General features: G+C 41.9%; 1 protein-coding gene across 1 annotated transcript in view; it reads right to left on the bottom strand.

Moving 5' to 3' along the window:
• The window catches only part of NSMAF (neutral sphingomyelinase activation associated factor), a 38,207-nt gene extending 27,817 nt beyond the window's left edge, over positions 1-10,390 (bottom strand). Inside the window, exons 1-2 of the mRNA XM_072329645.1 lie at positions 10,208-10,390; positions 49-138 (exon numbers count right to left, since the gene is read on the bottom strand). Of these exons, the coding sequence (XP_072185746.1) occupies positions 49-138; positions 10,208-10,260 (143 nt within the window). The 5' untranslated portion in view covers positions 10,261-10,390. The remainder of the gene's footprint in view (positions 1-48; positions 139-10,207) is intronic.
• Between the last annotated feature and the right edge of the window lie 2,723 nt (positions 10,391-13,113).

The following is a 13,113-nucleotide window of genomic DNA, read 5'->3' as shown; positions in this document are numbered from 1 at the left end:
TGAGACTAGAATGGCTCCTGTAAATGAGTGAAGGTAAAACTTTCGTACCTTTCATCTCTGCAACCTTTATTTATGATATGATTAGCTCTGTGTTGTTCAAAGTAATATTCTTCCAGGTTAAGAAGCAGCAGTGAAAACCTACGAATAAACAAACTCAAATTACTCCTTCAAAACCAGAACAACATAGAACAGTTAATACCCTTAACAAAATACATCAAGTGCACGGGAAATGTTCGCTGCTATTGGTGCCCTGCTTCTCACTCAACCCCTAAGAATGAATAAGTTAATTTTTTAGAAGAACAAATCTGTATGGGAATTCCGTGCATGTGACAACGACTGTCTGATGCTCCTCCAAAAGATGTAAAGTTTGATCTTTCAGGTTGTTCACATCTCAGGTGTGAACTATCCTAGAACAGCCAGTCTTTTAAAATAGTAATTCATTTAACTCACATCAGTGTAAGCCAGCTAAAATATGCAGTGACACGAGAGGTGGAGCAGGAACTAACAGCAAGCTACATTTAAGTGAAGATCTTTCTGAAGCAAAGACGAGTGTCATTGGTTTAAAACATTAAGTGAAGACCACGTGTGGCTTTTATAATATGGCTGCACCACTCAATAGATACCTCCTAGTGAAGCATAACCTTCCTCTCTAACCACTTTTCCTTGTACCTGTGCTTGCTCAAATGCACAGAAAGCCTGTTAATGGACTAATAAACAAACCTCAACCAAAAAGAAAAGTCTGATGTATTTCACTGTAGGACCACTGTGACACCAATACTCTCACAAGGTAAATGCAAGTAGGCTAGCCTTGATATAACGCAAACCTACATCCTCAAACAGCTTCAACAACTGCTGCATGTAATTAAATATTTACTAGCAGGGTGAATCCGTGCTCACCTACAAGTTTCAGCGGTAGGGAATGACTGAGCATTGGCACAGCAGGAGGAGTGGAAATATCTTACGTCCTTCAGTCACAGGAACAACAGCTGCTTGCGCATGGGGCTTCCCTCACAGGCAGAAGTACTTACCATTAGTCACATCCATGCTTTGAGCTAACTTCTGTAATGCATTCGTGATGCATTTTACAAGAAACGCTTGTGAAAATGCTAATAAGTGCCAAGCATCCCCAGAGCAGTATTTCACATTTAAATAACAAGCAGTAAGCGTGTCAAGGGTTCACAAAATGAACTACTTACTAAAGTGTCTGCTTGTTAAGAAAGCATATTATATACTAGAAAAAAAAGAGTACTATTGGAAAATTCATCTTGTTTACTTAAGTTTTGTGTCATGACTGCATTACACCAAACAGAGCGTAACAAAAGTTGGCTGTAACTACAAGTAGCAATGGATCTACATGGTCAAAACTGCCTCTCCTCCTAATAGCCCATGTCCAAAACACTCTTCTAATTCTCTCGCTGCTTTTTAAAGAAGTCTAGCATGTTATCAACACCCCTATACTCCTGAACACAGGTATATTATGATGCCACTAAGAAAACATAGAAGTTACAATGGTATACATCACACCAGCCTATCCCAATGTTGCTGGTACTGTACGGTTCTTGAATATCTCCAGTTTTCATCTGAGTTTTAAGAGCTTTGCCTTCACAGTTTCTCGGAGGACAAAACATCAGTTGCCTTCTTTTATTTATAGAAGTTTATTTTTCAAACTTACTGCAACCTATGAAAGCACGTCCTGTCACAGAATCATAGAATGGCTTGGGTTGGAAGGGACCTCAAGGATCATGAAGCTCCAACCACCCTGCCACATGTAGGGCCACCAACCTCAATTTCTAATACTAGACCAGGCTGCCCAGGGCTCCATCCAATCTGGCCTTGAACACCTCCAGGGATGGGGCATCCACAACCCCTCTGGGCAGCCTGTTCCAGTACCCCACCTCTCTCATAGTAAAGAACTTCCTCCTCATATCTAACCTAAATCTTCCCTCCTTCAACTCATAACCATTTCCCTTTGTCTTGCTATTTTCTACCCTTCCAAAGAGTTGTCAACAGGCATAAACTGAATTTCCAGGCTTCAGAGGCTTTGGTGCCTCTGAAGGAGCTGAATCATATTTACTTTGATCATTTCAGGAAACAAAGGTTCCAGCTCCACATTTTGAAGGGAAAAAAAATCCTTCACCAAGAGCATTCTACACGTTAAAAGGGTAGATAAGTACGAAACTGTAGCAGATTCCACACAGCTACCATTAAATCTCATTTTTCAACATTACCTAAATCACTTGGGACAAGCTTAAAAGGCCTGGACGCCTGCAAACACTGATACAGCAAGTGCTATCATACTTTTATTTAAAGCCTTTTATTGAAGTTACATCAGAATACCTAAACAGTAATTCACCATCAGAACATTTCTTTCTGACATTATCTATCTATCTATCTGTCTGTCTATCTATCTATATGCATGCCTATACACTTTGCTTAGTATCCACAAGACAAAGTAATTACCTTTTTAGAAGTTAAACACCTTTGATTTGTTTGAAAACTACTCCAATTCTTCATCCAGGATCTGACACTACAGACATAGGAAACAACCAGCTTCAGACCAATGATGTTAGTGGTCCCAAAATCCTCTTCCAAGACAACTGGCCATGTTCCACTGAATTAGTTTCTGAAGTTCTCCATTTTTACGCTCCTTCCTTTGTCTTCATCCATCCTTTGGACAAGTTCCACACATTTATACGGTCTTTCATAATGCACCTGTTGTCTACACAATTATTAGACTTCCCTTTTAAGGTTTTAACAAATGCAGGAATTCTTCATATATTCAAGATAAGCTACATCAAAACATCAGCTATGCTATTTGCAGTGACACCAACACATTTACATAAAACTAAATACACAAGCCAAGAGTTTTCTTTGAAACGTTTCAGGATGATTCTTTCATACCATAAAGTGTTCTGTCTTCATACTCAACAGCTTTTGCATCAATTCATCCTCCCAAAGCCAGATGCATGGGGCCAGTGGGAAGGACTTGAGGTATACTTCCCCTTGCATTACCCTCACTGCCACTGCATCCGATGTTTGTGAAGCATTAATGCCTAAGGTAGGCTCAAAAACTCAAGATAAAGACACATAGCTATTATGAAGAGTTCAACTAGGTGCTGTAGAAAACTAGGTTCTTTTTGTTTTTTTCCTTTAAATTACACTATTTACCATCAGCATCCAGTTCACCATTTTAGTCTTAGCCTCTTCACATCTCTTCCACACCACTACATGCTATTCAGTTCTACAAAGAAAGCTTTGCAGGAGACCAGCATTCCCCTGCACTGCAACCTTTGCTCTCAATTCTGCTGTCTGAGGAAGAGCACATTTTCCCACATTTTGTCTTTCTCTTTGCAATGCACAAAAACTTCCAGCTGGTTCTGCAGCCTCTTCCAAGCATCCACATGCTTCTTGCTGTTCTCCCATTCAATTCTCTTTACCCAAACTGCATTTTCCTTTAATATTTTCAGGCTACCAAGTCATTTCTGCAGACTAACAAATCCAGACATCAAGTCTCTCAACACACAACCATTAGCTTTTAATCTAAGGCCTCAGTCACAATCAAGTTGAACTTACAATGTCGCTAAAGATTCTGTCATGAAAACTGCACCACTTCAGAAATGTCACCCCTCTCAGCCATACTGTATTCCTCAAATGATTTCACTGCTTCCTCACCAAGACATAAGAATGTATTACTTAAAGAGATTGTAAGCTAAGATGAAAAACATTTTCTTCTTGAGTCTAACTGCATGCTTACATAGACCAAGCTCTATTTTACTCTCTAAGATATTACCAGCATGTTCCAATTCCCTGGAGCTCCTTGGGTTTCCCTTTCCTTCTGTTGTCTTTCAATTATTGTCCTTCAGTAGTAGTTCCACCTCACTTCTATTTCATAAACATATGAATATATGTTTAAATTTTATTTATTATACCAAAATCTTCAACCTTGTATTTCAACCAATTGTGACTGGCTTACAAGTTTAGACCAGTTTAAATTACGGCTTACAATGAACCTTGAAATTATGAAGCATGACCTGCAAAATAACCTGGAATTTTTCCAACTCTTATCAGCCCTTATAGTTTAAGTATTTCTATTTCATTTGTCTATTCTAGTGATCCATGGGGTCATCAAAAAAATTTAAAAAAAGAAAGAAATGAAAGAAATCTGGTTTTATCAAACATTATTATAGAACAGTCAGAGCTTCTACCTTCACAAAATTGACTTTTTCCGTGTAAATAAGTCAAAAAGTATAGCCACGAATACTGTTGTATCAACAGGGTCTCTCGTGAGGGGCCATCACCACATCAGATGTTGTTTCAGGATTGTCAGGAGGTTTAACAAGTAGACAGCAAGGGAACACAACATCCCCTGCTATGCTGCATCAGTAGTTAACAGTGTTGTGAAGGCCTGCACAAATAGAAAATCTAGCACAGAAACTACACAATTGCAGCAATGGGGATCTTCAACATGCAGCCAAGGAGACGGACTTCAGATGAACCTGCAGTGTGATTGTCTTCCAAAGAACTAGAGGTATACTAAAGACACTTGTGGTTATCAGGATACTGACATGCAATATTTATGTGCTATCAGCTGTCACATAGTCCTATGACAAGAATTGTAGGCATGTTTGGTATACATCAAGAATGGCAGTTTGATTCTTCTGTGTGCAACAAGGGGAGAGAGAGCAGGAAAAGGGAAATCAAAACCAAGCAGTAGGAAGAGAATGAAACCCAGCATAAGAAACTGGCAGAGTATAAGTGGAGAACTTGTACTTTTGGCCTTGCACCAATGAGCAGCTGTGCTGTTCACTGTGGTGTGCAGGCCCATGAGTTGTCATTCTGCTCTGGTAGAACAGCTTAGCACACAAAGCCAGTACCAAGCTGTGTGACACCAGGCAAGGCTGCTCCTCAAACATGTTAACAAGGTGTTCCAGGGAAAATGAATGGTCAACTTCAGTAACATAAGCGGCTTGACACCTCCCACGGGAAAAACCAAACATCTATTCACAGCAGCATTTTCTCCAAATAATACCAAACCAAGCCACAACAACAAAAAAGAAACTCAACTACAAACAGTAGTTATCAACTAGGAAATGCACACCATCATCATCACAACTAAAATGATTTTTTTTTTCTTTTCAAATTATCAGCAAGAATTAGTATCTGGAAAATAAGAGTTTTTGTTTTAATACAAGCACTTGTATTTTTTGATTTAAAAAAAACACAAGTATCTTCTATACGTGGCTGCTGCTCTCAAACCTTGCTCTCCCATAACGCAGTAACAGTTGTCTATCTGAAGCCATTGTTTCAGGCAAACAAAAGGATCAAGTTTGAGGTATTTGCCTTAGCATCAGCAAGAGGTTCACTTTAACCCACCTGCAAAATGTGTAGTTCAACTGTTACTTGAAACTTCCTACTTATATATGATTTCATTAGCATTTATTAAAGATATTACTTATCTAAGAAGCTGTGCTCTCTTGAAAAGCAACTCAGAAAGTACCTGTTGATGCCAAAGCCCTTGAAATCAAGCAATAAAACTCATAGCTTAGCATATCGTAGTATATATTCATTCTGGCTCCGCAATACAGACATTTGTCACAGGCTTACATTCACATTCTTTGTGGTCACCAAGCTATTTAATTCATAGTATCATAGAATCACCATGGTTGGAAAAGACCTAAAAGATCATCCAGTTCAACCGTTCACCTATTACCAATAGCTCCCGCTAAACCACGTCCCTCAACACAACATCCAATCATTCCTTGAACACCCCCAGGTGAGGGGTCTGGAGCACAGGCCTTATGAGGAGAGGTTGAAGGAGCTGGGGATGTTCAGCCTGGAGAAGAGGAGGCTCAGGGGAGACCTTATAGCTCTCTCTAACTTCCTGAAGGGAGGTTGTAGTGAGCTGGGGGTGGGCCCCTTCTCTTGTGTCATTAGTGATAGGACCAGAGGGAATGGTTTCAAGCTGCAGCAGGGGAGATTCAGGCTGGACAATAGGAAGTATTACTTCTCAGAAAGGGTGGTCAGGTACTGGAACGGACTGCCCAGGGAGGTGGTGGAGTCACTGACCCTGGGGGTAATTCAAGGAAAGACTGGATGTTGTGTTGAGGGGCATGGTTTAGTGGGAGCTGTTGGTGAACGGTGAATGGTTGGACTGGATGATCTTTTAGGTCTTTTCCAACCTTGGTGATTCTATGATTAAAATATATGTACAGAGTGAGAGTTTCAAAGATGCTCACGCCTTGCATTTTAGACTCTTAACAGTCTCATCTCTATCCTCAAATTCTTGCCAATAGAAAGTAAAATTGCAAGGAAGCTTCTCAAAAAAATAAAAATAAAAATAAAAAATAAAAATAAAAAAATAAAAATAAAAATAAAAATAAAAATAAAAATAAAAATAAAAATAAAAATAAAAATAAAAATAAAAATAAAAATAAAAATAAAAATAAAAATAAAAATAAAAATAAAAATAAAAATAATTACGTGCATAAAGCTTTGGATCACTTCAAAATCTGAAGAACAAGAGCTTTAACAACTTCACTGGTCCAACTCAGCCTACCAACTTCCTTCACCCCACAACCTGCTTAAAGCGGCAGAGACAACTCACTTCCAACTGAAGAAGCCATCAGAACAGTAAAGTATACACGCTTCCATTCAGAGCCACGCAGTTTCCCCAGGATAGTTTGCCTGGCTAGAATAACTTGAATGAGTTGATGGAAGGTAACAACAAGGACCAGAGACCATGCAGTGTGAAGTGGTCATGACAAGAACAATATGGGTAGAGAGGAGACCCTTCTGCTTGGCAGGCAGCTCTGGTCAGAGACAGCGAAAACAGCAGTTCCACTTTCCAGGATGAAATCAATCAGTAGTTTTGATCTTTATGGTGGGTGGAAAAACATTTAAGCTGCCACATCTCAGACTTAAAGCCAACCTTCCATCTCAGACCAACAGCAGAAGCAGTCATGAGAGACTAGAAGAAGGAACTTTAGTAAAGGCTCTAACAACTTCTGCATCAGAGCATCTTGATACCAACCCACATCCACTGGCATTAGTCCACTGAACCTTGTGGAGTAAACAGATACTCTTGTAATTATTTGAGCTTAGAAAATAAGTACCCACACTTACAAGTAAATTAAAACGTGCCAATATAACTTGGAGACAATTTCATATTCTTGTGTTGTCCCAGAAAAACGGTATGAAGGAAATCTGAAAGATCCGTATAGAAGCAATGTGGAAATAGCCTCAAGAAAAGAGCAGAACAAAACAAAGCATAAGCACCTTGCCAAGCAAAACAAATGTTAATCTAGTTAACCTACAGCAGTAGTAGCATACTGCAGGTGAGGCTGGGAAACAAAGCAGTGAAGAATTCTGGCTTTCTGTTTATTTTTGACATATAATTTGCCATTCAGAAAAGGGCTGGGGGATCCGAGCCAAGAACACACCCAAGACACATCAAAGAACTAGGCAGTATGCTAAGTACCAGGAAAAACACTTGCAAAACTGAACTTCACATGATGTCATCTCCTAAATATAAGGTTCGGGTACCCAAATTACACCCCAAACATTCCCGGCACTGTTCAAAGCATGCAGCACTGAAACGAAATGTAGAATTCTTGTCATACCAACTTCAACTTGAGGTGCACAAGCCCTGCTGAAATGCTATGACATATCTCCCAGCAGACACAGTTTTATTAGGTTTGAGGCCTTTTATTTTGCTTAACGTGCATATCTTTTTATACTTCAGTTCTCAAAGAACCAAACTGAGCTCCAGTTGAGAACCAGCAGAAGACTGTTCAGGGTGTGGAAGAACCAACCCAAAAACAGCAAAAGGAAACCGACAGACCCACAATTGATTTTATGTACCAATATCACCTACCAACTCAAGCACCAAATCAGTTCTAACTGAACATAGGAATGAGTGTGCAGGGACACATCTCAGCAAAATTCTGTGTATACTGCCCAGAAGAGAAGCTAGCCCATTGATCCTGCTTTAATTTCTTAACTGTGACTGCACTGTTCCACTGTTCCCATTTCCAGCACTTCACTGCACATGCTGGAAAACCACTGGGGCACGATACCTTAAGGTGTTTGACTGGACACACCTTGAGCCATCACTTGACCAGATATTGGAAGCACAGTCTTGATAATGGAAGTACATTGTCAGGATCACAGCAGATCACCCACCTTTGTGGCAGCCTGTGGCTACATCAACTAGCTCTAACAGCAAGCCTCCTCTTAAAAGCACAGCATCTGCCAGCCAACTGTAGGACTCATTTGCTAATGTTTGTATAAAACCCTCCGTTATGAATATTTTGTCCCAAGAGGGCGAGATAAAGATACAGATTTAAAGCACCAAGCAACTATCACACAGGTGAACCTGCAGGACCTACGCTGCACGAGTGATGTTAGCAGCAGAACAGATAAACTCTGGCAACAGAAAGCCAAGCAGGCAAACCAGCAGGTCTATTTATAAAAGACCTGTGTAGCAAGTGTTAGAAACACCTGTGCTTGGGCACACAGCCAGCAGAACCAAGAACTCAAGAGATAAAGAAAGCAGCAACTCAGCAAAACATCACTTAATTTCACTTTTAACTAAGATTAATTGGGAAAAATACACATCTATTCCTACCCATGAATGTAGACTGTTTTTAAAGGTTGCACTGGGTAACCACACACATAATTAAGACAAGACACAATATCTCATCTTTTATTAAACTCTGAACACCCAGGAAAAGTGAAAAAGTGTCTTCTAACACAGGTATGTTTGAAGGGGAAACTGCTGCCAGTGGATTGGTTTATATAAAGGAACCCCCCCCTTCCCCGTTCTCAGCATACAAACAAGCCATTTTAGAATTACCTTGTTTTCTCCTAGAAAATAAGTCAGAAAAGTAGGCTTATGTAATCAGATATTAATTCAGTCCAACTAATTAGTTCAGGGCCTTTTTCTTACCACTTAGAACTGGTCTTCCCTCCTTCCTCCCCCAAAGCAACTATGTAAGAAGATTAACTTTTTACCCACTGTTTCACAGTACTGTTAACCAGAACTTCCACAGCTTACACATTTGTACATTGCTTTATATAAATAATCAAACAACAAACCCACGTGTGAAACACCACTACCACTAAGTTTCAAGCCCTAGTCAGCTCACTATGAAATAGCTACAGGGATGTTACTTCAGACAAGGGAAGCTCAGGGGCAGGAACCTGTGTTGTATCCCTGCAACATGTACCCAGCAAGGCTTAAAGAGAAGATTTCAGTGCAACCTCTTCAAGAGAGAGAGAAGTAAACAGCTTCTCTGTGCTGCTTTAAGGCAGGACTGACACAAAAGGCAGCAGGATTACATATTACTCATTTGATATTTCAGAGACAAAAGCTCTTCAGAGTGTTTAAGAAATGTTTTTAAGATTTCCCCCCCCCCCCCCCCCCCATGTCAACACTCCAAAGGCTGTAGTAGCATCATCTCTCAACAGCAACGAATCAGAATTTACAGGACAAAGGGAGCCAAACTCTTTGCCACGTGATATGCTCCTAAACAACAAACAGCAGAGATGTGCACCAGCAACGTGTCCATGTGGGACCTGCCTCTCACAGTGTGGGCCACAACTAGGGAGCACTTGAGCCCAGTTCTTACTTCACAGAGATCTTCGTGGAAATACCAAGATCAGAAGGGACTTTGAAGCTTTTTGACAAGCCAGATGTAGGTTAGGCGCATAAAATAAACTGTGTCACTAGCTAAAAATAAGAGAGCACATTCAAGACTCACACAGGCACGTGTGGTATGGCCTGCTCACAGGTTCAGGTAGTCACAGGCACAAAGCACAGCGGCTGCAGTCAGACAGCAGGAAAAGCAGCTGCATTCAGTGCTCTGGGGAGCTGCCAGGGAGCCCATAACACGAGGGCTGACAACATTCTGATCAGCATGTTCAGGTAAATCATAAACAGCATCTACGGTGCAAGAGGTCTGCACCTCCATGCCATGAACGCTCCAAAAACAGGAGCTTATACGCAACTCTTAGTTTTCCAGCTTTACCCTGCAGCCCTTTCAGCCTTATGTCAAGGTAATCGATGACAGCAGTAGTAACAAGGACGCCGAGGCCGGGCACCGCAGCCGCCCCTTCCACCCAGCGCTCCGCCGGGGCCTCCCGCAGGGCCCGCGCCCCTCGGGCCGGGTGAGCCCGCTCCCGCGCCGAGGCCGAGCCGGGCGCTCACCTCTCCTTGGAGTACAGCTCCTGCTCCTGCCGCCGCTTGCGGATGAAAGCCATGGAGCCGCCCGGCCTCTGTGCGGCCGCAGGACGCCGGGCCGAGCCGGGCCGGGCCGCGCCTCAGGGAGGCGGAGAGAATACCGTGACCCACAGGAGCCAACCGGTCTGGCGGGCCCGGCCGGGGGCGCCCGCCCCGCTTATACAGGCGGAGAGGCGGGGAAGGGGAAGGAAGGCTGCCGGCACCGGGCTATGCGCCCTCGCCCGGGCTGTTGCGGCGCTGCGGCCGGTCAGGGTCTCTTCTGGACTCCCGTGAGGCAACGCTCACATCGCTCCCTGCCTTCCTCCTTCTTCTTCCTCCTCAGAACTAACGCCGCGTTGTTTCTGTTGTTGCGGGTACGGAGGTGCCACCCCTGAGCCCAAGGCCATGCGGGCGGCTGCGGAAGTAAGAGAGCAGGGTGACGGCGGGCCCGGCGTCCCTGCTGCCTCCAGGCTGGTTTGAAGCCTGTGCCGAAATTTGCTCTGAAGTGCAGGGAAGCAGCCCGGTTCTCCTGTCCACCGTCAAAATCCAGCGTACTTCCTAGGCAGCGGGCACAAAGTGGGAAGGAGCTGATTGAGAGCTTCTCTTGTTCTGTAGGGCTGACTGGAAGCTTTTGTACTCAGAGCCGTTGTGTTTTGTGAAAGCTTTGTGGAAGTTTCTGTTGCAAGCCTTCTCAATTGCACGCGCTCATGTTATCTGTTCTTTATTTGGTATCAAAAGAGCTTACTTACTTGTATTTAAATAAGTCGTTGTAAATATAATACAGTTGATGTGAGACTCCTTTTGCCCACGATGTTACACATGCTGTATGATCATGCAGTCACAGAGTGGCTTTGGTTGGAAGGGACCTTAAAGCCATCCTGTCCCATCTCCCTCCCAAGAATGGGGCTGCCCCCCACCAGCTCAGCTGCCCAGGGCCCATCCAGCCTGACCCTGAGCACCTCCAGGGATGGTGCACCACAGCCCCTCAGGGCAGCTGTGACAATGCCTCACTGCCCTCTGAGAAAAGTATTTCCACCTAACATCTAACCCAAATCTCCCCTTTTAGTTTAAAGCCGATCATCCTTGTCCTATTACTACAAGCTTAGAAACTTTTTAAGCACTGGAAGGCCCTGGTGAGGTTTCCCTGGAGCCTCCTCCAGGCTGAACAAGCCTATCTCCCTCAACCTGTCTTTGTAGGAGAGGCGATCCAGCCCTCTGATTGTCATTGTGGCCCTCTTCTGGGCCTACTCCAGAAGCTCCACATCCTTCTTCCAGATGTTCAAAACCTAGAAGACCTCTGTGGAGGAGAGGTAAATAGAATTCTGAATGCTTTAGTTCATGAAACTGCCACTCTATCTGAGCAATCTATAATGCATGTACTGACACAGTCCCCATGTGAGACAGGAAAATACTATTTGCGTTTTTGTTAAGTAAAAGAAAATTGAGTTGCAGAGGGGATGTGATTTTTAACATAGGAATAAAAAGAATTATAGGCTCATAGGCCCCAAGAGTTTAATCTAATCTCTGCAACTGAAGCAGGTTCAGATATATGTTGATCCGCAATTGTGCACTCGTAAACATGAATATGAGCACTGTTGTATATGCTGAGATTAGGTTTGCTTTGCTCATTTGTTTTTCAGGGACCTCTCTGGAGGAGTTCACAGAATCTAAGGAGGCTGTGGATCACGTTTTCAAAAGTGGCATCACCCACAAAAAAATTGTCTAATTGATTTATAAAAACATCTACTTGAGGGAAAGCTGCAACGCTTGTGTGTAGATTGCACCAATGCTTACCTGCATGAAAATATATTTCCTGTATCCAACTTGAATTTTCTTGCTGCGTTCCTTCTCATATTTCCAATGAAAATGAACAATACTTTAAAATATTTTTTAATATATTCACATTTTTAAGTGTGCGTTAATATGCATGCACATTCATTTGTACAAGTGTTTGTGTGTAGATATGTACACTATCTTTTCATAGACAAAACAGTGTTGCTCACGTTCATCCTAGCCTACATTAAATAAATGACTTTTTGTTCTTCTCTAGCTCCTTTCCAGTATGACTTTTGCATTTACCTTAGCGTATAATGCCTCTTTCAGTAGTCCAGCTGAGACATCAACACCAACTAGAGTGTAGAAATTATGTTATTACATTATTGGATGTAAGAACAAATTCTATCAATACATCCCAGAAATAATTTGCTTCCGTGATTGCTTCTGTGACAAAAGCCTTACTTCTGCTGTGAACCTTTTCTAATATATTGCCACCTAGTTCTCTCATTTTTAGACTATGCATTTATATTCTCAGGTGTAACATTTTGCCTTAGCCCTGATGATTTCATCCTGCTAACTTTTAGATACTTATCCAAGTTACAGAACTGATTTTGAGCTCTAACTTTGTCTTGCAGTTCCCAAGTTTTCCCAAGTATATTCTGTTATATCTTGCAGATCATTAAAGGGATGATTGAGTGGAGTGAAATGACAATATATCCTTATGGGAGCTTGCTGAAAATGTTCTCCATGTTTGTTTTTTGCAAGGAACGTGCCTTTTGGTTTTGATTTCATGAAAACTGTATTTCATTACAATTGTATTTACTTTGCTTTTTGTTTTAATAAAACTGTCATGGGGCAGTCTCTGACTTATTCTAAATTTAAGATCCGTGACAGCTTTTTTTCTACAGACTTGGGGAAATTGTTTGTGAAAAAGGCCATGAGATTAATGTGAGATCACATATTCTTGACAAATTTGTTTAAACATATTTTTTTCTAGAATGCCCCTCAGGGTGAAAATTAACCTAGATCGCTTTGGATGTGCTTTCCTTATACGCATTTTATCCTATTCTGGTCTCTTTGAATCTGCACAGCCTTTTAACAAGTCACATTATTTTTTG

This window comes from Excalfactoria chinensis, chromosome 2, assembly GCF_039878825.1.
Source record: "Excalfactoria chinensis isolate bCotChi1 chromosome 2, bCotChi1.hap2, whole genome shotgun sequence".
In the NCBI taxonomy this organism is placed as follows: domain Eukaryota; kingdom Metazoa; phylum Chordata; class Aves; order Galliformes; family Phasianidae; genus Excalfactoria; species Excalfactoria chinensis.
Note: the sequence above shows the minus strand (reverse complement) of the source record. Positions and strands in the feature narration are given on the sequence as shown.